The sequence below is a fragment of the Macaca fascicularis genome, chromosome 7 (assembly GCF_037993035.2).
Source record: "Macaca fascicularis isolate 582-1 chromosome 7, T2T-MFA8v1.1".
Lineage (NCBI taxonomy): Eukaryota > Metazoa > Chordata > Mammalia > Primates > Cercopithecidae > Macaca > Macaca fascicularis.
Window position 1 is genome coordinate 74,246,728 of NC_088381.1, and position 27,404 is coordinate 74,274,131.

The 27,404-nt window shown below is 51.4% G+C and overlaps 1 protein-coding gene across 1 annotated transcript; it reads right to left on the reverse strand.

Moving 5' to 3' along the window:
• Positions 1–1,092: 1,092 nt before the first annotated feature.
• Positions 1,093–23,808, reverse strand: ANPEP (alanyl aminopeptidase, membrane). The gene is made up of 20 exons (XM_005560495.4): positions 23,147–23,808; positions 22,497–22,639; positions 22,253–22,392; positions 21,669–21,795; positions 21,431–21,585; positions 21,064–21,177; positions 20,824–20,967; positions 20,619–20,684; positions 20,419–20,484; positions 18,620–18,792; positions 18,296–18,372; positions 16,604–16,737; positions 16,438–16,493; positions 14,743–14,890; positions 10,175–10,266; positions 9,592–9,702; positions 9,300–9,467; positions 7,471–7,611; positions 7,015–7,096; positions 1,093–1,701 (listed from the first exon to the last, which is right to left on the reverse strand). Exons 1-20 carry the CDS (start codon positions 23,761–23,763, stop codon positions 1,549–1,551), a joined length of 2,907 nt encoding a protein of 968 aa, XP_005560552.3. The 5' UTR covers positions 23,764–23,808; the 3' UTR covers positions 1,093–1,548.
• Between the last annotated feature and the right edge of the window lie 3,596 nt (positions 23,809–27,404).

Consider the following 27,404-nt stretch of genomic DNA (forward strand, 5'->3'; position numbering starts at 1 on the left):
CATTTGCTAAGTACATGTATCTCCTTCAATCCACACGCCAGCCTAACAGCTCTGACACTGCCTCGTTGTGCAGATGAGACTGAGGCTTGGGCATGTAGGTCCCTTGTCTAAGAAACTGAAACCAGACCTGCTGGACTCCAGGATTCCAGCCTGCAGAGCTGGCCATGGGTGTCTGTTGGAGCTGACTCCTAAGGACCCCTATGGCTGTTCCTGCCTTCTCCCCCTCCCCTCAGCCTTGAATGTTCAAATGGGACTTGCGGGGCAGAGGGGAGCCTGCCACAGTCTGGCTCCATTTGTCAAGAAATGCCCACCAGGGCCAATGTATGCGTGGAGCTGTGCAGGTCCCAGACCTTCTCAGAGTTGGCCCTGACCATCCTCTGCCCCAGGCGATGTGGAGGGCACAGCCCCCACTTTATGAGCCTGGCAAAGCTGTCCCCACCCCATGGCTTGCCTGCTCCTCAGCCCAGCCCTTCCCTGTGTGCTGCTCTAGAAAACAACCTCTTTATGCATTGGTACCCGCACCCCACTCCACCCTTCCACCACGGAAGACTGTGGGGCGTGCCCTTGGCCGGTGAAGAGTGGCACCAGGTCTGGGACCCTGCGCTTGCTGCCTCCACTGCACAGAACTGTCCCACATTGTCCCAGGTGTTCCTGTGGGGCAGGAAGAGGGGCACAGCACCCTGCACCCTTGCCTCATGTTAAGAAGGGTGCTTCCTGAAGAGTACTCCCTGTGCTCTGCCAGGGCCCCTCTCACCAATCACTGTGGGAGCACTGGGTCCACAGCTGCCCACCCTCCACCTTGTGATGCCTCCCCACCACCCAGCATCTCCAGCTGCCATCAGAATAGGGATAAAAGGAGACCTGCAAACTGCCCAGCTAGCTCAGTCGATAGAGCCCAGAGTCCTGCAGGCAGACACTGAGGCATAGGTGCAGGGCACCTGCAGGAAGGGCCAGCAAGCTGGGCGCGTCTCCCCTCCTGTGCTCTGGAGTCCCAGGCTCCACGATGCTCCGCATGCACCCAGCTTCCCTCCACCCAGCCTCCCCAGCCGCTGTGCTGACCCACTCCTGCTTTAGTTTAGTAATGAGTCTCACTCATCTAGAAATCCTTTATTTACATTTTCTCTTAGAAAAAAAAATATACAGATCTGCTGCCCTGTTGATTCCTCAGATTTGGGGTCCTTAGGGAAAGGTGAAAGAGGGTACAGGGCGGTCCCCCGCAAGGCCGTCCATTGTCCATCGAGAGCTTCTGCTCATCTGGCCCTGGAGCTGGGCTTCCCTGAGATCAGCCCCAGGGCCCTGGGCGACAGGCGCCATGCCAGGCCTAGGGCGGAGTTGGCATGAGAGGCAGGGGCCGGGAGGTGCTCAGTCAACCTGGTCATCAGGAACTAGACTGGCTCACAGGCAGAGAGAACGTAGGCTGGAGACTTTGTCCTTGAGGGGAGGACACTGGTGCCTCGGGCTCCAGGAATGGAGGCCCTGCCACCAGCCGCTGGGATGGACACATGTGGGCACCTTGCATGGGGGCCGGGTGACTTTAAGGGCCGGGGACTATTTGCTGTTTTCTGTGAACCACTGGAGCACCACCTCCTTGTTCTCCTTCACCCACTTGATGTTGGCTCTCGTCTTCTCCAGGGCTTGCTCCAGGGCCCGGGTGCCTGAGCCGAAGCCTGTGTCCTCGTTGTCCTTCTTGAACTGCTCCAGCTGCCAGAAAAACAAAGATCCTCAGCCCCGTCTGGGTCCCTAATACAGCCTTGAGGAGGAGCTCTGTCAGGCCTCTGGCTTCCCACTCCCACTTTAGAGTCCCCATGGATGGGACCACACCTGTTCTAGGGAAAGAGAGGACGTCCGCCTTGTTCCTGGGCAAAGTCCTTGTCAACACAGAGGTCGCAAAATGACAATCCCAGGCAAAACCTGGCTCAGGAAGATTCTGGCCTTCATGTGTAATATTTCATTATAATATCAATCCCATCAAGAGAGTAGAGAGGGGCTAATGAAGCAACCAGCCAAATCTAAAATGTGGAAATTTCTACACCACAAATGATCCAGTTGCTTCAATAAATAAATGCTTTTTTAAAAAAAATACTCCTACAAATTAGAAGAGTTATCAGTCCTGGAGGTTCTATCCAGGCAGTCATCCAAGAGAATGAAATAAAAGGAATCCAGAAAGGAAGAAGTAAAACTATGTGTATGACATGTTTGCACACATAAAATTTTAAGGAATCCATTAAAAAAACTATTAGAACTAATGATTTCTGCAAGGTTGCAGGATACAAGAGCAATACACAAAAATCTATTGTATTCCTATACACTAGCAATGAAAAACCTGAAAATGAAATTAAGAAAACAATTCCATGTACGATAGCATCAACAAGAATGAAATATTTAGGAATAAATTTGACAAAATGAGTGCCAGACTAGTATGCTGAAAACTACAAAACATTTTTGAAAGAAATTAAAGAACGCCTAAGTAAAAAGAAAAAAGACCCAGATAAATCTGTGTCCATGGACTGGAAGATTTAGTATTATTGAGATGCCTATAGTCCCCATAGTGGTCTAGAGATTCAATGTCATCCCATCAAAATTTTAACTACTTTTTTTTTTTTTTTTTTTTTTTTTTGCAGAAATTGATAAGTGATCCTAAAATGCATAAGAAATTGCAAGGGACCCAGAATAGCCAAAACAGTGTTGAAAAAGAACATAGTTGGCCAGCCTGGGCAAGATAGTGAAACCCTGTCTCTGCAGAAAAATACAGAACATTAGCCAGGCATGGTGGCATGTGCCTATATAGTCCCAGCTACTCAGGAGGTTGAGGTGGAGAGATCACCTGAGCCTGGGAAGTTGAGGCTGCAGTGAGCTGTGATCTCACCACTGTACTCTAGCCTGGGTGACAGAGTGAGACCCTTTCTCAAAAAAAAAAAAAAAAAGCAAATTGGAGGACTCACACTTCCCAATTTTAAAACTCACTACAAAACTACAGTAATCAGGACAGTATGGTGCAGGCATAAGAATACAAATGTAGATCAATGAAATAGAATTGAGAATCCAAAAAGAAACCCTTACATTTACAGTCAATTGATTTTCAACAAGGTTGCCAAAATCATTCAGTGGGAGAACAGTCTTTTCAACAAATGGGACTTGGACAACTGGATATCCATATGCAAAACGAATGAAGTTGGACACCAACCTCATATCATATACAAATATTAAGTCAAAATAGATCAAATGCCTACATTTAAGTGAAAACATAATAAAACTTTTTTTTTTTTTTGAGGCAGAGTCTTGCTCTGTCACCCAGGCTAGAGTACAGGGGCACGATCTCAGCTCACTGCAAACTCCACCTCCCAGGTTCAAGCAATTCTCCTGCCTCAGCCTCCCGAGTAGCTGGGATAGGCGCCTGCCACTGCGCCCAGCTAAGTTTTGTATTTTTTAGTAGAGACGGGGTTTCACCATCTTGGCCAGGCTGGTCTTAAACTCCTGACCTCATGATCCACCTGCCTCGGCCTCCCAAAGTGCTGGGATTACAGGCATGAACCACCGTGCCCAGCCAATAAAATGCTTAGTAAAAAACATTGTCAAGTCTTTTGTGGGTTTGAAAATTTTTTTGAAATAAAAAAAATAAGTATAAATCTTCATGACCTGGGGTTAGACAATAGTTTCTTAGATATGACACATAAAGCATAAGCAACCAAAGGAAAAAAAACAAATAGGATTTCATCAAGATTTAAAACTTTTGGGTATCAAAAGACCTATCTAGTGAGTGACAGGTCTCATAGAATGGGAGAAATACTTGCAAACCCTATCTCTGATAAGAGTCTAATATTCAGAATATATAAAGAACTTTTACAATAAAAAGACAACCCAATTTTAAAATAGCAAAAGACTGGGCACAGTGGCACACGCCTGTAATCCCAGCTACTCGGAAGGCTGAAGTGGAAGGGTTGCTTGAGCCCAGGAATTTAAGGACAGCCTAGGCAACATAGTAAGACCCTCTCTCGAAAAGAAAAATAATCAGTTTTACCCATTTCTCCAAAGATACACAAATGTGTATAAGGCCAGTAAGCACATGAAATATTCAACATCATGTAATTACTCATTAGGGAGATACAACTGAAAACCATAATGATACCACTTCCTACCCACTAGATGACTATACTAAAAAAGGGGGGAAAGGGAGATTAAGTGTAGACATAGAGCAATTAGAACCCTCATATGATACATTGCTAATAGTAATGGACAATGGTACCCTTGCTTTGGAAAACATTTTGTCAGTTTCTCAAAAAGTTTAAACACAGAGTAACCAAATGACCCAGCAATTCTTCTCCGAGGTGTATACCCAAGATAAATTGCCGGGTGCGGTGGCTCAAGCCTGTAATCCCAGCACTTTGGGAGGCCGAGACGGGCGGATCACGAGGTCAGGAGATCGAGACCATCCTGGGTAACACAGTGAAACCCCGTCTCTACTAAAAATACAAAAACTTAGCCGGGCGAGGTGGCAGGCGCCTGTAGTCCCAGCTACTCGGGAGGCTGAGGCAGGAGAATGGCGTGAACCCGGGAGGCGGAGCTTGCAGTGAGCTGAGATCCGGCCACTGCACTCCAGCCTGGATGACAGAGCGAGACTCCGTCTCAAAAAAAAAAAAAAAAAAGATAAATTAAAACATGTTTGTACAAAATTTGTGAAGGTCCATGATATTCATAATAGCCAGAAGACTGAAACAACCCAAATGACCATCAATGATGAGCTGAAAACAAAATGTGGTACATCCATGCAATGGAACATTATTCAGTCATAAAAAGGAATGATCCCTGCTACCATATGCATGAATCTTGAAAACATTATACTGGCCGGGCACGGTGGCTCAAGCCTGTAATCCCAGCACTTTGGGAGGCCGAGACGGGCGGATCACGAGGTCAGGAGATCAAGACCATCCTGGCTAACACGGTGAAACCCTGTCTCTACTAAAAAATACAAAAAACTAGCTGGGTGACGTGGTGGCGGGTGCCTGTAGTCCCAGCTACTCGGGAGGCTGAGGCAGGAGAATGGCGTAAACCCGGGAGGCAGAGCTTGCAGTGAGCTGAGATCCGGCCACTGCACTCCAGCCTGGGCGACAGAGCGAGACTCCGTCTCAAAAAAAAAAAAAAAAAAAAAAAAAAGGAAAACATTATACTAAGTGAAAGAAGGCAGACAGACACAAAAAGGTCATGTATCTATGATTCCATTTTATGAAACATCCAGAATAGGTAATAAATCCATAGAGACAGAAAGTATATTAGTGGTTGCCAGGGGCTGAGGGGACCAGGTAGGAATGAGGAGTGACTGCTAATGAGTACGAGGTTTCTTTTTGGTGTAATGAAAATGTTCTGGAATTAGACAGTAGTGATGGTTGTACCACGTATTTTTTTGTTTGTTTGTTTGGTTGGTTGGTTTTGGTTTTTTGAGACAGGGTCTTGCTCTGTCACCCAGGCTGGAATGCAGTGGCACCATCTCGGCTCACTGCAACCTCTGCCTTCCTGCTTCAAGCGATCCTCTCACCTCAGTCTCCCGAGTAGCTAGGACTGCAGGTATGCACCACCATGCCCAGCTAACTTTTGTATCTATCTATTTATTTATTTATTTATTTATTTATTTATTTATTTATTTAGAGATGAGGTCTTACGAGATTGCCCAGGCTGGTCTCAAACTCCTGGGTTCAAGGGATCCTCCTGCACTGGTCTCCCAAAGTGCTGGGATTACAGTCATGAAGCACCCCACCCACCCCACCTTGTTAGTACACTGAAAACCACTTAAAATGGTGAGTTTGATGGTTCATTAATTATATATCAATTTTTTTTTTTTTTGAGACAGCGTCTCACTCTGTCACTGAGGTTGGAGTGCAGTGGCTCAATCTTGGTTCACTGCAACCTCTGCCTCCTGGGTTCAGGCAATTCTTCTGCCATAGCCTCCCAAGTAGCTGGGACTACAGGGACTCCCCCACCACACCCAGCTCATTTTTGTATTTTTAGTACAGACGGGGTTTCACCATGTTGGCCAAGCTGGTCTGGAACTCCTGACCTCAGATGATCCACCCACCTTAGCCTCCCAAAGTGCTGGGACTACAGGCGTGAGCCACCATGCCCAGTGAATTACATCTCAATTTTTAAAAAAGACAAACTAAATCCAAGTTGAGTTTGTCAAGCTTCTAATTCAAACATATATATCAATTGTAAAAAGACCTTTTATAAACAACTCAGAAAATTGAATATGGCTTGGGTATAAGATGATAGTAAGAAGATAGTTATTTTCCTGGGTTTGCTAAGGACAGTGTGATTATGTTTTAAGAATGCCTTTATTGCTGGGTGCAGTGGCTCATGCCTGTAATCTCAGCACTCTGGGAGGCTGAGGTGGGTGGATCACTTGAGGTCAGGAGTTCAAGACCAGCCTGGCCAACATGGTGAAACCCCGTCTCTACTGAAAATACAAAAAATAGCCAGATGTGGTGGCGCATGCTTGTAATCCCAGCTACTCGGGAAGCTGAGGCAGGAGAATTAATTGAACCTCGGAGGCGGAGGTTGCAGTGAGCAGAGATTGCACCACTGCACCACTCCAGCCTGCATGACAGAGTGAGACTCAGTCTCAAAAAAAAAAAAAAAAAAAAAAAAAAAGAATGCCTTTATTTTTCATAAGACTAAGTTATTTAGAAGTAAAATTATATAGTGTCAGTGATTTGCTTTAAAATTGCCCACCCAGAAAGAGTACTGGCAAAATGTTGATAATTGTTGAACCTGGGTAATGGGTACACGGAGGTTCCTTATACCACTCTTTCCTTTTGTGCCTATACGAAAATCCCAAGATGAATTTTTTTTTAAATTGAATTATCAACACTTCCAAAGTCTGGCTACTCGGCTTCCTCTGTAAATGAGGAAGGCCTGGCGGCGTGGAGCCTGTGCTCCCTCAGGGCCACAGTCGGGGAAGAATGCAGTGCCCTTTGGCCTGCGAAGGAAGTAGGCAGAGCCCAGGGCTGGGGAATGACTTCTTACCTGCTGCAGCTCATACTCGGTGGAGAATCGTCGTGTCACTGCCTGGATGAGGTTGGAGAAGGAGAACGAGCCACCACCATAACTGCAAGGAGGGAGAGAGGTGAACTGTGAGGGAGGCCGGGAACTAAGGAGGCTCATCCTCACACCTACTGGAGAGGGAGCCATGATTATAGAGGAGATGAAATGATATGCCCTGGAAGACCCCACTAGGACATGGGGGAGTCACAGCTTGAACACAGCTCTGACTGCCGAGTTCCTCACTCCCCTCTCTTTTTCCTTCCAAATGGGAAAAGGGACGGCCCGTACCCCAGCTTGTCTTTCCATTCCTGCCCCCACGCTTGGCTGATTTTTGTCCACTCCTGGGCAGTGCCCCCGGCGTGTCTTACGTGCACAGACCACCCCTTGGGGCCCCAGCCTCAGCGCTCGCTGTGCCTGACACCCACTCCACAGACTCACTCATTAAAGAGCTTCTTCCAATTGCTCTGGACAAAGTCCCAGACCAAACTTTGCCCAATGACGTTGTTGGTAATGCTGATGATGGTAGAGGTGGCATCCTGCTTCCGGATTAAGTCGGGGTTCAGGGTGTAGCTCAGGTACCTAAGAGGGCCAGATGCTGAGTCAGCTACTGCTAATTTCATAAAGAGCACAACTTTTGAAAATCAACTGGATCAATAGGATGTATGCTATGATTTCCAGTTTTTAATGATAAATGTTTTTTGTGGCTTCAGGCCTTTCATCTTGAAAGATTTTATAATAGAATATAAAGTAACAGAGTAAAGGTGAAATGGCTATTAAAATGAATCAAGGCCGGGTGTGGTGGCTCACACCTGTAATCCCAGCACTTTGGGAGGCTGAGGCGGGCAGATCACGAGGTCAAGTGATTGAGACCACCATGGCCAACATGGTGAAATCCTGTCTCTACTAAAAATACAAAAAATTAGCTAGGCGCGGTCGCATGCTCCTGTATTCCCAGGAGGCTAAGGGTGGAGTATCACTTGAACCCAGGAGGCAGAGTTTGCAGTGAGCTGAGATTGCACCACTGAACCCCAGCCTGGCGACAGGGTGAGACTCCGCTTCAAAAAAAAAAAAAAAAGAATCAAAACTCATCATTTTTGAAAAATAAGTTGGGGAAAATACATCAATTCTGTTGAATGAGTGTCTAAACGTAAGCATTTTGCAGTCTCAAAAATGAATCAATTATTTTAAATAAATCCTTTATTTTCAAAAGCAGCTGAAAGGAATAAGAAAAAAAAATTATTCATTTGAGAAGAAAATGAGTCCTTTGGGGAACTTTCCATGGGGGTTTTGATGGGGATAAAGAGACAACCAGGGCTCAAAGCAGGCTTCTTAAACTTATTTACAATATTTCTTTTTGCATTTTTTAAAAATTTTGAAGCTTTCAAGTTTTAATCTCCTTCCTTCCTTCCTTCCTTCCATCTTTCTTTCTTTCTTTCTTTCTTTCTTTTCTTTTCTTTTCTTTTTTCTTTTCTTTTCTTTTCTTTTCTTTTCTTTTCTTTTCTTTTCTTTTCTTTTCTTTTCTTTTCTTTTCTTTTCTTTTCTTTTCTTTTCTTTTCTTTCCTCTCTCTCTCTTTCTCTTGCTTGCTTGATGGAGTCTCACTCTGTCGCCCAGGCTGGAGTGCAGTGAAGCGATTTGGGCTCACTGCAACCTTCGCCTGCGGGGTTTAACTGATTATCCTGCCTCCAGGGTAGCTGGGATTACAGACATGTGCCACCACGCCCAGCTAATTTTTGTATTTTTAGTAGAGATAGGGTTTCTCCATGTTGGCCAAGCTGGTCTCGAACTCCTGACCTCAGGTGATCCATCCACCTCGGCCTCCCAAAGTGCTGGGATTACAGGTGTGAGCTACTGCACCCTGCCCAAGGGTGGCTCTTCTTTACTGCATCCAGGTGATGGCATTTGAGGCACATGGTGGGAGGTGGGGACCCTCATCCAAGGGCTTGAGGGAGTGCCCAGCTGGACGTTTGAAAGGACCCAAGTCCAGCTATGCCAGAGCCTTTGACAGAAGGGACACGAGTTGTTGTTAGGTAAAGGCTAAGAGGCCACAGCAGCTAGGAGCAGAGGACATGGACCCAGACCTGAGTCCGGATCTCGTCTCTATCACTTATTAAAGCTTCTGGTCTGCACCAGTTGCTCTGGAAATACTGCCTCCACCTTAACAGGTCTGTGAGGGTCACGTGAAGGATCTGGCAAGGAGTGTGGAGACCTGCCTGGTTCTCCAGGTGGGGAGGGGGCTCTCGCATTCCCACCTTGCCCCAGGACTCACCTGTTCAGGATCCACACCTCGTTGCTGCAGGCCAGGGCTGCCCGAAGCTTGTCGGCCTCATTGACCAGTGTGGCATTTCGGAACTGCTCCCAGGCGAAGTCCCACTCCTTCTCACCACCCTGGGCAATAGCGTTGCAGTAGACGGTGGACCGCAGGTTGGGGTGGATCCTGGCGTGGCGTAGGGAGGTCAGATGTGGAGCAGCAGCAGGGAGGGTGGGACAGGGGTCTCCTGAGGGCAGGGCTGTGGGGGGCAGATGAAGACTGGCAGAGGAGGCACAGGGGAGACACTCACGGGTTATTATTGGGGTTCTCCATCCACTGCTTGAAAAGGCCAGAGACCATCTCCTCACACTCTGGAACTCCATTGGAGCAGGCAGTGCTGATGGCGTTAATCTCGTTGTACCTGCCCCAGGGGTGACACGCGGTTAGCACACCTGGCCACCTCCAGCCAAGATTCACCTCTTGACACACAATCCCAGGACGGCACCCTGCCTAAGGCTCTGTGGCCTAACTGGCCCTCTGGGCCCCCGGTATGTGTTTTGTGCCTTGGGCCTGAGGTTCCTTGGTCCCCAAAGCAGCCCAGAGACCCAAAAGGGCAGGAACAGGCTCTAGCCCCAGTTTCAACATCTGCAAACCATATAACTTCAAGCCAGTGGGATGAGCTCAGAGTTTCAGTTTGGGTCTTTGTATAAAGAGGTCCGATGGGCCCACAGGCCACATGGAGCCTCAGGGCAGGGCCTCCCTGCTCCTGGGTGGGGGCCTCTCCCTGCCTGGTGCCCCCGCATTGAAAGCTGCGGCAAAGAACACTGCCAGGATGTTGCTCTTGACTCTCTGGGATGCCCAGGACCTCCAAACCCATGAGAGCTCCCACTCACTGGTCCATCAGGTTTTCTGGGATCTCCCTCCAGTTGTTGGTGTTATTTCTGAAGTGAATGAAGAGGGGTGTGACCTGCTTCTTCAGGTAGTTCTGGGGAAAAGAAAACATGAATCGCATCAAAGACTCATGCCTGACCTGCCTGGAGCCCCATGGAGCCTCTGATGTTGGGGGGCAGGCACTGGCAGAAAGGTCAGAGGTCAGGGCCTCACCTGAGGCCAAACAGTGCTCAAAGGGGCCCATAGAAGTCCAGAGTTCAAATAACTGAGCTGAGTTTCTTTCTGCTTAAAGCCTTAGTCAGTTCCAATATTCTTTGTCTAAGGGTAACCATTTCTTAATATAAAATGTTGGGTTTTCCCTTCACAATCATAAATATTCCACGATTTGCCAGGCGCAGTGGCTCACACTTGTAATCCCAGCACTTTGAGAGGCTGAGGCGGGTGGATCACCTGAGTCCAGGAGTTCGAGACCAGCCTGGGTAACATGGTGAAACCCCATTTCTACTAAAAATACAAAAAAATTAGCCTGGCGTGGTGGTACACACCTGTAATCCCAGCTACTTGGGAGGCCGAGGCAGGAGAATCGCTTAAACCCAGGAGGCGGAGGTTACAGTGAGCTGTAATCGCACCACTGTACTCCAACCTAGGTGACACAGCACGACTCCATCTCAAAACAAAAAAAACAAAAAAAACAAAAAAAACAAATTCCATGACTTATAGTGGGGAATTTAGAAAACACAGAGAAGCATATGCAGAAAATAAAACACACCCAGGAGCTCACCAAAACTATAGTTTCAACATTGGTGCATTTACACCTTCTTTTTTCTATACTTTTTTCTTTGTTACTTAGCATATTCTGCACATGGCTTTTTTCTCCTAACATTGTAGTGTAAGCCCCACCCCATGCTAGTACAATCCTTTGTGGACTCTGGTTTGACATGCGGGTTGATTTCTGTGCCCACCTGGATCCACATCCAAATGTAAGAGGAATAAACCCCCAATAACAAAGAACAGCAGAGGCAATAGCAGATGCAAGGTCAACATAGTTTAGGCAGCTGGGATGCGCAGAAAGGGAGATGTACCAGGCTTGGCAGAGTGGGAGAATTTGCAACTGAGAATCTGCAAAAGGGGAGACAGAAGCAAAGGAACTTGCTGTGACAAGACTCAGAAAGGGACAAGGCCAGGCATGGTGGCACATGCCTGTAATCCCAGCACTTTGGGAGGCTGAGGCGGGCGAATCACCCGAGGTCAGGAGTTTGAGCCCAGCCTGGCCAACATGGTGAAACCCCAAAGCTACTAAAAATATAAAAATTAGCCAGGCGTGGTGGCAGGCATCTGTAATCTCAGCTACTCAGGAGGCTGAGGCAGGAGAATTGCTTGAATCCGGGAGGTGGAGGATGAAGTGAGCCAAGATCGGGCCACTGCACTCCAGCCTGGGTGACAGCAGGATTCTGTCTCAAAAATAAATAAATAAATAAATAAATAAATAAATAAATAAAAATTAAAGGGACAAGTCAGCAAGGGACAGAGGGGAGGTGAAGACTGCAAACAGGAAGATGAAGTCAAAGTCTACAGAAGGAGTCATTCAACCCCCAAGTCCCCACTTCCCTCCTTGTAGAGGGCAGTACCCCTCACCACCCCCATGAGAGAGAGTGAACCAGGAGGCTCAGGAAGTGGGGTCACCAGGCCACAGTGGGAGGGTTGCTGGATTGCAAAGAGGGTCAGAGGTGAAAGTTTCTATACTGAAAGGCGGCACCCCAATTCCCCTCCCTCCTGTGTCCCAGAATGGGAGTGCTACCAGCCTCATTGCACAAGACAGAAGCTCACTCTCTGGAAAAACTGCATGGTCTCCAGAGAACAAACCCATGGACACTAATTTTTGAGGGTCCCCAGTGAAGAGTTACTTGGCCACCCAGTCACCTCACAATGAGATCCTGCAGACAACACACTCCACCTTCTCATGGAGCTTCCAGTAACATTTTGTTTGTATTCCTCTCAAATCCAAAGGGGTGGCTCAGCCTCCAACTTGAAAAGAGGCCAAAACAAACACAAAACTCAAGAGGAAACGAGTCAATGGAAAAAAAAAAAAAAAGAAAACTTCATAAGAGCCTGTAATAAATATCCTCCGAGAGTGAAGAGAAGATATTTCATAGGATGCTGGAATCAGAAAGAGCACTTGGAAATTTAAAAATATGACAGAAGAAATGAAAACAATTTCTAGGTGAGGTGGTGTACAAAGCTGAGGGAACCTCCCAGGGGGCAGAACAAAAAGTCAACAAGCTGGAAAACAGAAGAGAGAAAGAAAACTAGGGGATGAAAGCAAGATAAATAAGCTGGATTTACAAGGGTTCCAGAAAGAGATAACTGGAAAAAAGGAGGGGAATAAAGTTTAAAGAAACAATACAAAATCTTCCAATACTAGATGATGTGAATGCCAGTCCTGATTGGAAAATGTAGATGGAGAAGAGGCCCAAACCAAGGCCCACCAGGACTGAGAGATGCTCCCAAAGTTTCCAGAAGGGAGGAAAACTAGTCACATTCAAATCACTGGAAATAAGAATGGCTCTGGGCATCTCATCAGCAACATGACAAGCCTGATGTCAGTGGAGCAAGACCTTAAACATTCAGAGGAATGATTTCCCATCTTGAAACTTCTAAACTCAGCTGAACGCTCAATCCTGTGTGAAAGTGGAGTAAAGACATTTCAGATGATCTACCCCAGAAAAGCCACCTCTCATGAACCCTTTCTCAAAAACTCCTGGAAGATGTACTCCCCTATAAGAGGAAAAAAAATCAAGAAAGAATCTGTGGGATGCAGAAAACACAGTAGAGGGAGGCACCTCCAAGCATGGGAGCTGTGTGGCAGCTCTGGAAGAGAGCAGGCAGAATAGGACTCCAAGAGGAGTTCAGTTTCAAAACTGGGCTGGGCACGGTGGCTCATGCCTGTAATCCTAACACTTTGGGAGGCCAAGGAGGGAGGACTGCTTGAAGCCAGGTGTTCCAGACCATCCTGGCCAATACAGAAAGATCCCATCTCTACAAAAAAATTAAAAATTTTAAAAATAGCTGGGCATGGTGGTACACATCTGAGGTCCCAGCTACTGGAGAAACTGAGGCAGGAGGCTCCCTTGAGCCTAAGTATTTGAGGATGCAGTGAAGCGTGATTGCACTGCTGCACTCCAGCTTGGGCAAGAGAGTGAGACCTTGTCTCTAAACAAACAAACAAACAAAAACTTGACCTATTGTGTGATACATTTGTAACTGTGTACAAAAAAGGAAACATAAACATAGTACTCTACACGGCTCAGCAGAGAATGCTATTTAGATAATCACAATAAAGCAAATGCTTAACACTGATTTGACTAAATATTATGATTTAACTACATTAGGAGGATGGGGGAATGTGGGGAAGGCAAGTAAGAGGGTTGAAACTTCATTTACCAAAATATCTCATTTACCATAATGGATATTAATTAAAAGATAATTGAACTTTTTTTTTTTTTTTTTTTGAGATGGAATCTTGCTCTGTCACCCAGGCTGGAGTGCAGTAGCACCATCTTGGCTCACTGCAAGCTCCGCCTCCCAGGTTCATGCCATTCTCCTGCCTCAGCCTTCAGAGTAGCTGAGACTACAGGTGCCCGCCACCACGCCCGGCTAATTTTTTGTATTTTTAGTAGAGATGAGGTTTCACCATGTTAGCCAGGATGGTCTTGATCTCCTGACCTCATGATCCACCTGCCTCAGCCTCCCAAAGTGCTAGGATTACAGTTGTGAGCCACTGTGCCTGGCCCAATAATTGAACATTTTTTAATGAAAAAAGATCTCTTCAAGCATGATTTAATGGCTGCATATTACACCCTCAAATGAATATTCTACAGTTTAACCAATCTTCAACCTTTAGACATTTAAGTATTTGTGTTTTGTTTGCTTTTTGTCTTTTATAAACTGCTGCAGTGAGCATCCTATGGGTGTAGCTTATTCATCCAGAATAAGCTTGAGTTTCCTTTTGGTCTCCCAAGTGGTTGCCTCAACCCTCAAATAGGCCCCTATGCTCAGCATTAAAATACTCCAAAGCAGCCAATACCCACATCTCCCTCATAGCGCAAGTGGGCTGGCCGGGCAGGTAGAGGCCTGCCCATCTTACAGAGGAGTTAACTGGGCCTGAGAAAGGGCTGCCCAAGGCCACACAGCTGGCAAAAGATAGGTCTTCTGGCCCTCAGCATGGTGGCCTTTTCTGTGCCTTCTGAAAGCATTAATTCTCCATATTTCAAGTCAACAAACTTTGCTGAATTCTCCACGACCTTTATTTTTTTGCCCCACACAGCCTCCTCACCTCCTCAGTGCCTGCTTACTCACCTTGATGTCCATCCATCTCACTCTTTCACCTATGTGCTCTCAGGAGAGAACCTGACAAAGCAATCTTCCTTTTTTTTTTGTTTTGGTTTTTTGTTTTGCTTTTGAAGGTTCCCTGACCAGGAGCCCAATAAGCAATAGTCTATTAACTTCCTAATAGTGCACTTTCAGGCACTGGGGAGAACTGGTTCTTGAACCCTGCCATGCACCTCCATACCTTCATGGGGCCATAGACCTCGGAGCGGTCGAACATGAGCTTGAAGTAGCTCAGGCTGCTCAGGGCGGCCTCCCAGGGCATGTACTCTGTCTCTTCAATCAGGAAGAGGGTGTTGGTCAGCGCCAGAGTGACAGGGACCTTACGGGCACTGGGAATAAACAGAGGGGCCCAAGTAAAGCACCCCTACCCAGCCCAGCCACAGACTAGGAACCCCAGGCCAGGCCCTCAAAGATGCTCCACACCCCTAGGTCCCCTGTATCCGCTCCTGGAACCTGAGGTCCCAGATTCCCAACTGAACCAGCTCAGGCATTTGCCATGGAAAAGGAGCTACATGGCTGCTGGGTGGTGCCACAAACAAGGCCCCATCCTCACCCATTGCCAGTCCTCCTCCCTTGCTTATTATCCCCATTTTACAGATGAGGAAACTGAGGCTCAGAGAAGTGAACTGACTTACCCAAGGTCACACACCTCACGAGAGACAGAGCTGAGATTCAAAAGGGCAAGAAACCCGTGTTCTTAACTCTGCCCATCTCTTCTTACTTTCTGGGCACTCTAGGCCTTTCTTTCTCCTCTTCCCTCTGCCTTCTGTACACATTTAGCTCACAAATGTCCTTGTCTATGGGTGACATCACTCATGTCCAAGAGCTTAGAGTATCTCACCCCAAGCAGAGTAGGTGCTCAATAAGTACCTGTTTATCCATGATGCATCCCTCCTGCCCTGTAAAGCCCAGATTTTTGGCACCTAGAACAGTGGCTTGGCACAGTCAGCCTTCAGGAAAAGCTTGGTGCAGCCGGGCACGGTGGCTCACACCTATAATCCCAGCCCTTTGGGATGCCAAGGCGGGTGGATCACCTGAGGCCAGGAGTTTGAGACCAGCCTGGTCAACATGGTGAAACCCCATCTCTACTAAAAATGCAAAAATTAGCCGGGCATGGTGGCACATGCCTTTAATTCCAGCTACTCAGGAGGCTGAGAAGGGAGAATTGCTTGAACCCAGGAGGTGGAGGTTGTAGTGAGCCAAGATCATGCCACTGCACTCCAGCCTGGGTGACAGAGCAAGACTCCATCTCAAAAAAAAAAAAAAGGGGGTGGAGGGGCATGGCCGGGTACAATGGCTCATGCCTGTAATCCCAGCACTTTGGGAAGCTGAGGCGGGTGTATCACAAGGTCAGGAGTTCGAGACCAGTCTGACCAACATGATGTGAAACTCCGTCTCTACTAAAAATACAAAAATTAGCTGGGTGTGGTGGTGCAGGCCTGTAATCCCAGCTATTTGGGAGGCTGAGGCAGAGAATGGCTTAAACCTGGGAGGTGGAGGCTTCAGTGAGCTGAGATCGCGCCACTGTACTCCAGCCTGGGCAACAGAGCGAGACTCCGTCTCAAAAAGAAAGAATAAAAATCAAAAACGAAAACAAAAAAGCTCAGTGCTGTGGAGTGGAGCAGGGCTTTGGAGTTGGACAAGCCTCTGTCTGGCTGTCATGAACTACTGTGTGACTTTGGGCAAGGTGTCACATTCTGTATCTGTGAAATGGGTGTGTGGGGGCCCGGGGAGGGACGTCCAGGGAGCGCAGGCGCTCACTGCACAGCGCCTGGCATACGGGAAGGGCAACAGGAGGAGCGGGGCCTCATTGCAGACTCCGACGTGCTCAAGTCACGAGCTTCTGCAGCTGAGCCAGGAAGGCGAGAGCACTCACCTGGCCAGGTTGAAGGCATCATTAATGATCTGTGCCCGATTGATGACAGGGATGGCCTAGAATGCGAAGCAGAGCATGTGACCATGGGTTGGCTGTGGGTAGCAGGCCTTGCAGTCTCGGGCCTGTCCTGGGGCAGGGGGCAGGGCGAAGGGTGGCAGACACCCACCAAGTGGTCTGTCTGCAGCTGAGTCTGAATCTTCCTCCAGTTCTCTTCGTCGTAGTTCACCCGGTAATAGCCCGTCACATTGAGGTTCAGCAGGACCCACTCATTGCCTGATGTTCTGAAGAGATTGTTCTGGGCTGCGGAGAGGGATGAGACCTGGGCAGGGCTGCTCAGAGGCCATGGGCTGACCCCTGGACCTCTTGCAAGAGCAGCTGCCCCTGCAGCCTGGCACCACCTCACCCTCAAGCTTCTGGGGTGACGCTAAGGGTGGGGAAAGAAGGGGTGAAGAACTGGGCTGCCAGTGGCTTCACAGACCATAAGCCCATGAGGATGGCATGCCACTCCAAACCTCAGCACCTGCCCTGCCTCCCCAGGCTGTGCACGGCCAGGCCAGCTGCCAGGCCGCTCACACTCAGCAACCCAGGCTGTTCCTCCTCCTTGCCCTCCTCCACACTCCATCACACCTGTCACCCAAGTGGGAACCACAGGCAGCCCTTCCTCTCCCTTCCCCTCCCATTCACCCAGTCCCCCGGTGCTGCTGTCTCTTCCTGGGGCTTAGTGCCCCTTCTCCCTGTGGGTCCCCCTCCTCCCTCGCTCCTCCCATACTTTGTTGCAGCAGTCAGAGGTCAGGGCCAATAGGTTGCTCATTTCCCACCTGCCCCATCCACTGTCTCCTGCAGACCCTGGGGCTCTTGGGGACCAGCTTTATCTCTTGCGCACACCTGTGCCCTAGCCACACTCAGTCCCCCCACTCCCTCCTACCTCTATCCCTGGCACTTGCTATCTCCTCTGCCTGGAATTCTTTTCTCTGCCACATTAGCCTGCCTGATTCCTATTCTTCCTCTAAGACTCAGCTCATCTCCGCTGGGAAGCCCTCCCTGACCTCTCCATGAACTCGAATCTCCCTTATTCCCAGGTCCATGTCCCCATACCTCACTCGCCTCAACCACAGACTCTGAAAGCACTCAGCACAGCACTAGATTGCCTCCAACTTCTTGCCCTCCTTCATCTGTAGCCTTGGCCAAGGCAGAGGATGACTTGTCATGCCCTTTGCTTCCTCAGTGCCTGGCTGAGTAGGGCTGCTCATAACATGTGCCAGGCACTACTTTAAGCATTTTATGTGGATTCTCTTTTTTTTTTTTTTTTCTGAGACAGAGTTTCACTCTTGTTGCCCAGGCTGGAGTGCAATGGTGAGATCTTGGCTCACTGCAACCTCCACCTCCCAGGTTCAAGCAATTCTCCTGCCTCAGCCTCCCGAGTAGCTGGGATTACAGGTATGTGCCACCACACCCAGCTAATTTTGTATTTTTAGTAGAGATGGGGTTTCTCCAATGTTGGTCAGTCTGGTCTCGAACTCCCAACCCCAGGTGATCTGCTCACCTCAGCCTCCCAAAGTGCTAGGATTATAGGCGTGAGCCACCGTGCCCGGCCTAGGATTTTCTCCTTTAATCCTCACATAACCAATGGAGTTTTGCTCTTAGCCTCATTTTATAGATGAAGAACTAGAGACCAGAGAGGGATGGTAACTTGTCCAGAGTCACACAGCGAGGCAGCAGCAAAGTGGAGATTGGAACCAAAGAAGTCAACTCCACTTGTTGAATGTAATGGAATGGCCCATCACAGCCCTTAGAACATGGGCCAGGAGCTAGGAGTATGGGGTGGGGGCTGCTGCCCACAAAGGTAGGGCTGGATTACCTCTTACATCCATCAGCCAGTAGTCCTCCTGCTGTCTGCCATCTCTGATGGATGTGATAGGCACAATCCACAGGTAACTGCAATTAAAGACCCAGAGGTGATGAGAGACGGCAGTGTGGTCACTGCCAGTGAGAAGCAGCTGTCCAGGCTCCCAGCTTCTGCCCAACTCTGGCTCCGAGTGCCCCTGATCTCCTGGCTCTGGAGGGAGGGTTTGTCTACAGTGGCTGGGGCTGGGACCACAGGAGGCCAGTCCTACTATGGTCCCTTAGTAACCGTCCTCTACCCCACCCACCTGACCATGCCTCAGTGACCCCATCTGCTCACTTGAATTCTGAGGGGCGGGTAACATTGGAATCGGGGTCAAGGAGGAAGTGCTCCTGGGAAAGAGTCCCCGTGCTGGTATCCACCGTGATGACCGGGAAGCCCATCTGCAGGGTCCAGCGATCCATGATGTTGTGCACGGTGGTGGGGAGTTGGACGGACCGGTTGTTCACAGCCTGTGGGTGGAGCGAGAGGGCATGGCCATCAGTGGGCTGCCACCCTCCAGTCCCTGCCATCCAGGGCATCCTCTGCAGATTCTCGCCTCGACCCCAGGGGGCCACTTGTATGGGAGGCCTGGGAAGGGCACTGGGCCGGGAGCCGGAAGCTAGGGTCCCATTCAGCTCTGCCTCTCCTCGGCTGCTCGGTGCTGGACGAGCTGGAGAACTTCCCAGCAAATCTATGTGGCCCCCCATTCTGTGGTCCACCCTGAGGTGGGTATGTCAGGGAGGGGATGCCCAGGATGCCCATGGCTCTTCCTGAACAACACTGGGAGGATGACAAGAAAGAGAAGAGATGAGGGAAAGCCAGTGTTCGGGTGTCACAGGCAGGGGCGGGGGAGGGGGTCCTGGGGGTCGCATGAGGGAGGTGCACTTGTACTGGGGTGTGGGGCGGGGCTTAGGCACTGTTGCTGTCTGCTTGGATCTTCGATCATGTACCTGCATTGCCTTTGTCATCACAACAGAAAGCCAACATCATTTGTTAATAACTGAAGAAAGGAATCACCTAAGAACAGGGCCACACAGAGGGCAGAAGAGCATGTGGGGAGGAACCAGCTGGGGACCGCGGGCCGAGGGGCTCAGGAAAGAAGAGTGAGAGAGAAGGAGGGAAGGGAGGAGAGGTTGGCTTCAGAGGGAATGCAGAGGGGAAGTTGGGGCAGATCAAGGAAGGTAGTGGGGGAGACCCAGGCAATGACAGTGTCATGTCAGCAGCATCTCGGGGTCGGGGGATTGGAAATTGCCCAGCAGGGACCTGGACCCCAGCTGTGACTCTGTGATGACAAGATCCTGGGTCTCGCTTCCCCAGTGAGACTGGCCTGGACTGGAAGTGCAGCAGCAACAGTGGGGGAGAAGCTGGACGGGAATTTGGGGCCCGGAACTCTGGAGGGGCTGTCGGTGAGGAGAGGACATGTCTGTCCTCTGGCTGAAGAGGCTGGCATTGGGCAGGGCTGCAGGGAAGGGGTGGGGGGCAGCTGTCAGGGAGCGGAAATGATGGGGGCAGGATGGAGAGCAGGTGGACTCCAACCCCGGGGGAGGCGGAGGAGCGGTGGCCTCTGGGGGAAGGCAGGAGGGTGCAGGCAGTCTGAGGGTTTGCCCCACACACAGGGGCTGTGCGGGGTCTGATGGAGAGGAACTCCAGGCGGGGCAGGGGCAGAGGGCAGAGTTCCTGCTGAGTGTGGAGCTGTGTGCAGAGACGTGCCTGGAAGGTGCCAGCGGGAGCACAGGGGAGCCAGGAGTGGGAGAAGATTGAATGCCCAGCTCCAGAGTTCCAGGCAGAGGCGGGTTTGGACTCGGGAACCGTGAGGGCCGTTTCCTCACCACCAGGAAGGGGCTCTACAGCTCCCAACAAGGAGCCCACTGTAGCCTGAGGTCAGATGTCGGCCAGGGCCTGGACCACGGCCTCACTCAGACACCTCCTGCAAGGAGCCATCCTAGTGCCCACTATAGGGAGGAGCAATGGAGGCTCCATCCACCCTGCAGGGCTGGTCAGCTGGACCCATTCTCTTGTACACGTGTTGCCCCCAGGCACCTTCAGCATCTCAAGACCCCAACAGGATGGCTGTGGAGGGGCTGGCTGCTACTGACCTCCTGCAGGTGGTCCCACAGGTTCAGGTAGATGGTGTTCTGGTAGGCAAAGGTGTGGAGGTAGGACTGTGGAAAGACGGGGCACAGTGAGGGCACAGCTGGAGCCCCCCAGGTTCCCCCTCTGTGGTGGGCTGAAGCCCAGGTCAAGGGCCAGGGGCAGGAGACCCACCCTCATGGCTGACCCAGGGTGCGGTACTCACTGCCAGGCCCTGTTTGAATACATCCTCGGACAGGAAGCTGGAGAGCATCCTGAGGACTGAGGCGCCCTGGGGAGGGGGTGAGGGGGTGCTCAGAAGGCTGTGCTGAGCCACCAGGACCCTGTGCCCCCAGACCCCAGCTTCAGCGAGGCCCCTCCAGGCCAAGTCCCCACCTCCCTCCCTGTGTCTCACGAGGTGTGGGCTGCACCTTGCTGTAGGAGATGGAGTCAAACAGCTCACTGATCTGGGCCGGCGTGTTGATCTCCGAGGCAGGAGTGGACAGTGGGTGGGAGGAGGCCAGTGCATCCACGGCCATCACGCGGTACACTTCGTTCAGCACCATGAGGTCTTTCTGCAAATTCCCCAGGGCCATCAGGACACTGGCCTGGTAGCGGTGGCCCAGGTCTCCCTCCACACCCCCCGACTGGACCCCAGGGCAGCTGCTCACCAAGTTCCAGGTGGGCTCTGCATAGTCAGCACCCAGGTACTCCACGTAGGAGGCAAAGCCCTCGTTCAGCCACAGGTCATTCCACCACTCCATGGTCACCAGGTTCCCGAACCACTGTGGGGGGAGGGGTCAGCTGGGCAAGCCACGCCCAGGCCAGGCACTGAGAGTCCCCAGAACTACCCTCCCCAGGGCTGGCCACCTGCCAGGCACAGTGGGGATTTCACCAACCCCATCGTGACCCCTTCCTGCTGCCCTGTCAGGCGGCACCCTCCTCCCTTCTCAGCAGCCTGGGGCGGAGCCTGGACCTGCACCATCTCCTCCTGGAGCCCCCGTTTCCTTCTCTGCACTCCCCGAGATGGGGGTCTACCTGGTGGGCCAGCTCGTGAGCAATCACAGTGACCACCCGCTCCTTGTTGCTGCTGGAGGAGGACAGCGGGTCGAACAGCAGGGAGTTCTCCCGGTAGGTCACCAGTCCCCAGTTCTCCATGGCGCCGGCGTTGAAGTCAGGCAGGCCAATCTGGTCTGGGGAGGCGAGGCCATTGGCAGGATGGCCTCCGGGAGTGGAATTCCAACCACTGCCTCCCTCCTCGAGGACCCCCACTCACCTGATTTTGGGAGTGGGTAGGGTGTGTCATAATGACTGGCAAAGAAGTTAAGGATGGGGCCTGTCACGTTCAGAGCATAATCGCCGTGACCCGCCGCAATGGCACTGGGCCGGGCCCAGATCCGGATCTGCAAGGTGTGAGGAAGAAGCAGGCCAGGGGCCCCTGTTTGATCCTGGGGCAGGTGGGCTGGGTCCCAGGGCCCAGTGGGCCAGGGGGATCCCCGATGGGCCAGGGCTGGGGGTCAATCAAGCTAAACCTAGAGACCTGGTCAGCAGAAGGAACACTAGGGGGGCCTGGAAGCTGTGGGTCCTAGAGAAGGGCCTTTGGAGAATACCAATTATCATAGCCACCGTCTGTCTGGTACTGGCGGGTCAGAACTCCCTTCATGAGGAGAAACCATTGTTTTCACTTTTCAGGTGCAGAAATAGAGAACCAAAGAACAAGACACTTGCCCGAAATCACTCAGAGCTGGGATTCAAACCCTGGCCTAACGATTCAGAAATTGGTACAGGGATGAAGAGAACAGGAAGACCCCTCAAGCCAGGGCCAGCCCAGGTGAAGGAGAGATGGGCCCAGCCTCATACCAAGACATCATTGGATGCCTGCGTCTCCACGTAGGTGAACTCGCTGACAATGAAGGCCAGCAAGTACGTGGACATCTTGGGCGTGGTGTGGAACTCGGTGACACTCCAGTTGGGGTCTTCTGGAAGTGGGGTGCTGGGACCTGGGCACAGAGCATGCGTGTGTGAGGATGCACCCTCCTGCCCCATACCCCAGCCCCAGCGTGCCTGCCCCCTGGCCGTGTGGCCTCAGGCAGGGCCCACTCACCTTTGGGAAGCATGTTGGACAGGGCTGTGAGGTCCTTGGGGTGGATAAGCGTGATGTTGAACTCGGCCTTCATGGCCGGTTCATCAAAGCATGGGAAGGACTTCCGGGCATCTGGGGCCTCCATCTGTGTTGTGGCCACCACCCTGCCCCAACCAAAAAGTTAGAGGGTATGCCAGGGCTGAGGGTATGGGAGGGGATCTGAGGATGCTACCAGTCATGCAGGGAAAGGGGTACATGGAAGGCTGCCCCAGCCTAACCCCTTCTCCTGCTCCCGCTCCCGCCTCCCCTGGGAGCCTCCAGAGCCCTGCCAAGCCAGCTGACTGGTGGGGGTTGGGGCTCCTTCTGGATTTGGGGTGCCAGCAGGCTCTCAGGGACCTCTGGTGAGTTTCTCTCCTCTGAGCCTCAGTTTTCCTGCCTGTCCAAGGGACATTCCGTCCCTCATCCCCAGCTTCCTGGTGAGGGGTGGGGAAGCCCTCCCAGTTTGGTGTGTTGGCAGCTGCTCTGCCAGCAGCTGGAGGTGAAGCAATGGGCCAGCCTCGGGCTCCACAGGGTTCAAAGGCCTGCAAGTTAAGTCCTTCCTTGGCCCTCAGAATCCAGCCTTGCCTCGGCACCTCGGATCCACCCCACCGGGTAGCCCAGCCGACACTCACTTTTTGACATCGCCCTCCATGTACTCGCTGCGGTAGAAGCCCTTCAGGTCATCTGCCAACTCCCCCTCAAACTCACTGTCCATCTCATATTGGCTGTCCTTCACCAGGGAGCCCCTGAGGTGCACCACCAGGTACTCAGTGGGCTCCACCAGCTCGGTTCTGTCGATGTCGGGGGGCTGGGAGCCTCCCACTCCACGCAGGACCACCCTGTGCCCCTGGCTGAGGGTGTAGTTGAGCTTCTTGCTGTGGATGATGATGACGTCGGTGGCCTCCTTGCAGGTGAAACGGACGGTACTGGAGCCCTTAAAAATGTATAGGCCCCTGTCATCGGGGGTGAGGTACGGCCTCAGCGTCACCTGGTAGGAATCGGGTTTCAGCGTGTTGGGGAGGCGGTAACGGTTCCACAGTATGCTTTGGTCCAAAGTGGTGGCCAAGGTGGGGTTGCTGGTGGTGGCTGAGGCAGACGGGGTGGTGGAGGCCTCGAGGGAGCTCTTGGCATTCTTGTTCTTCTCCTGGGAGTACACCACTGACAGTGCGATGATCGTGCACACGGCCGCCACGCCCAGGAGGATCCCCAGGATGCCCAGGGACTTGGAAATGTAGAAGCCCTTGGCCATGGTGATGGTGGGGAGGCGGCTCAGGGAGCCTCAGGCCAGGCGGAGAACGGAGCAGCCCCAGGCTGGGCTTATATCCCTGAAGGGGAGGAGCCCCACAACAGGCAGACTGGGCAAAAATTAACCAGGGCTCCAACAGGCGAAGGTCACTGGACTGGGCAGGGGCACACTCTGCCTGGGGAGAGAAGATCCAGGAACAGTGTGTAGAGCTGGGCTTGGGGGTGCCTGCTGGAAGCAAACAGTGTCTGGTTACAGGCTGCAGGCAGCCTGGGATCAGGCCTGAGGGCTGAAGGGCAGGCTGCCGGCTAAGGGCCCAGCAGGCAGAGCAAGTGGCCAGGTGGCATTGCATTGATCTGCTTGAGAGCTGAGAGGGTGGGAACAGCATCAGAACTGAGGTTAGAGTCAGGAAAGGACTTCCCAGAGGCGAGAGATGGGAGGTGCACAGAGAAGGGTTCCTGGCTCCTATTAAGAACACACTGGGGTCACCCCTTTGGTTGTATCTCTGGAAGGATGCCAGGAGCTCCTCAGTGACAAGGTCCCAGCCTCCCTTTCATTCTTCAAGAGCACGGAGTTCCTCCAGGTTCCCCTCCCTGCCCCTTCTTGCCAAATACTTTTTCCTCCATTATCAGCTCACGGAATAAAATGAATTGAGTTGTTTTGCTTTTTTGCTGAAGGCTTCATCTCTTTCCAGCTGTGACCTTGAGCAGGTAACTTTACCCTTCTGAACCTCTCTCCTCATAAATAAATAACAGTATTTGCCTCTCAGGTTTGTTGAACAGATTTAATGAGAAAACACATTAAACACCAAATAGTATAATGATTAAAAATCATTCCCGGCTGGGCGCGGTGGCTCATGCCTGTAATCCCAGCACTTTGGGAGGCTGAGGTGGGTGGATCACGAGGTTAGGAGTTCAAGACCAGGCTGGCCAACATGGTGAAACCCCATCTCTACTAAAAATACAAAAAAATTAGCTGGGCGTGGTGGCAAGCGCCTGTATTCCTAGCTACTCAGGAGGCCGAGGCAGAGAATTGCTTGAATCCAGGAGGCAGAGGTTGCAGTGAGCTGAGATCGCACCACTGCACTCCAGCCTGGGTAACAGAGCGAGACTCCGACTCAAAAGAAAAAAAAAAAATCATTCCCTTCTTTTTTACCCAAAGCTCAATGATTGCCTCTTTCTATCCTTGGTAGAAATGAAGATATTGCTTACCATACTCAATAAAATACACACCTTACAGGAAAATTATGTTCATTGTCACTTTCCCCATCCACCAGCCCAGTTTCTCAGACCTCGACACCGCCTGACCTCATTCCACATCCAATTTACTCACATTCCCCCATCGCAAGATGCACTTGTCAAAGCCATTCTCATCATTTATGTGGACACAGCAGGGCCCTTATGGACTCCCTGCCTCCATTTGGGCCTGCTTGAACCTGCTCAACACAAATTGGATCATTTTATGCCACTGCTAAAAAACCTTCCTTCTCCTTGTAGAGTCCAGACCAGACCTTCTAAAGGAACCCACAAGCCTGGGTACAATCAGCCTGCCCATTTCCTGGCCTCTTCCCCTCTGTTGCAGTGCCCTAGCCACTCTGGCCTTCATCAAGCTCCAGGGCCTTGGCACATCTGTTCCCTCTGCCTGGATCTTCTCTCCCCTATTGCCTTGGTTAATTCCTTTCCATCCTACAAGTCTTCCGCAGGGAAGCTGCCCTGACCTCCCTGACCATGTCAAGCTCCTGTGAGCTCCATTAGCTCCACAAACCTGTTCTGCAAAGCCCCAGAACTCAGTGCAGTCTTCCCTTTGATCTGTGTGGTGATAACTTGAGTCCTGGACTGCAGGCCCCGTGACAGCAGGGCCTCACCAGCACTTAGCACAGTGTCTGGCACACAGTAGGTCCTCATTACTGAGATGTTGAGTGGATGTGCACATGCATGAAGAACTGAGTAAATGAATGAATGAGTCAGTCCAGGAGAAACTCCTTACCAAAGTCTTTCTGGCCTCTGTCTCCCAGCTTGTCCTCACCCTACACCTGCCCCAGGAGAAGTGCTTGCCTCTTCTGAGCCCTTCTCCAAGCATGGCAGGCAGGCAGGACGCAGGTCAGGCCCAAGCATGCCAGGGCCCACATGCCTTCCTGCTCCCTCAGCTCTGTTCCCTGAGGGCCTCACTCGTCTGTTGCCCCTGCCACCCCTGAGCTTGCAGGAAGGCTTGTTAAATAAATGCAATGTGTGAATTGAAGGGACACATGGATTAATTCAATCAGGCATAAGCAAAACACAAATGCCTGCCACCTCTCATCTGGTGTGTGGAGGCTGAGTCTGAGCACAGGGTCTTTGGGGGAGTCCTGGGTGCCCACCTTTGAGACTGAGGGTGCTCTGAGCCTTTGGCACTTCCCTAAGGGGCCTTGGTCTGGGACCAGGGTGGACTTCCTACTGCAGTGACCAGCAGCCACCCCATTAGGCTTGGGTGATGACCCCAAGGGGCACTCGTGCAAAATCAGGTGTCAGGAAGGGCTCCAGCTTGGGCGTGGTGAGAGAAGGAGTAGTGGCTCCCGGTGCATGCTGCCAGGCTCCTCCCATCAGGGTGGAATTTGCCAAGCAAGGCCATCTTTATAGCACCCCCCAGGCTGGCACTGGGGTGCCATGCCTGCCCCTGAACAGCCTTTTGATATGTCCCTAACTGAGCCTGCAGCCCCCTCCCACCTTTGCAACAGAAAGACCCACAAGTCGGCCTGAACTAGTCCCTTTTCTAAACAAAGAAAGAGGCCCTGCCTGGCCCACCATGGTCTCTTCCTGTTTGCTTTGGATTCAGACCATAGGCCCAGCTGGCTGGAATCTTTTATCTTCTGGACAAGGCCTCTGGTCTTCCAAGTTGGTGCAGCAGGTAGCCCAAAGTTGGCTCTATAATGAGAGGTCCCTGCTCTAGGCACCAGGCCAACCCAGGCTGGGGGCATAGAGACAGCCAGGCTCTGCAGCCCCCACCTTCAGGAACACACAAAAGGGCTTCCCTCCTCCAGTCCCCTGCCACAGCCCAGGCCTGGTCACTTCCACACTCCATCGGGCAGTGGCAGCTATGCTGCCCTCACCTGTCACCCAACCCCACCAGCACACATCAGCAGAGGGCTCTTCCTAAGAGTGTGGGTGGGACTCTCCCATTCAAACCTGGTGCCCAGCCCCTCACTGCCTGCAGAGTGAAACCTCAACTCTGGCTTGGGCCTTAATACCTTCTGTGAACTTGACCCTCTGGCCTGTCCTCTTTCTACTGCCCACTGCGGCTCCAGCTGCCAGCGTCTCCCCAGATCATCTGGGCTTTTTCATACCTCTGTGACTTTGCTCATCCTGTTCCCATTGCCAGGAATGCCTTTCCTCTCCCTCTCGTCAAACTCCTACTCATCCTTCAAAACCCAACTCAATGTCACTGCCTTATCATGCACACCAGCGCCCCCTCCCCTCGGTGCTTCCCCAGTCTTCAGTTCCCACCTCTATCACAGCACTTAGGAAAACGCCACTGAGGCCGAGCACGGTGGCTCACGCCTGTCATCCCAGCACTTTGGGAGTCCAAGGCGGCCAGATCACGAGGTCAGGAGTTCGAGACCAGCCTGGCCAACCCAGTGAAACCCTGTCTCTAATAAAAATACAAAAAATAAG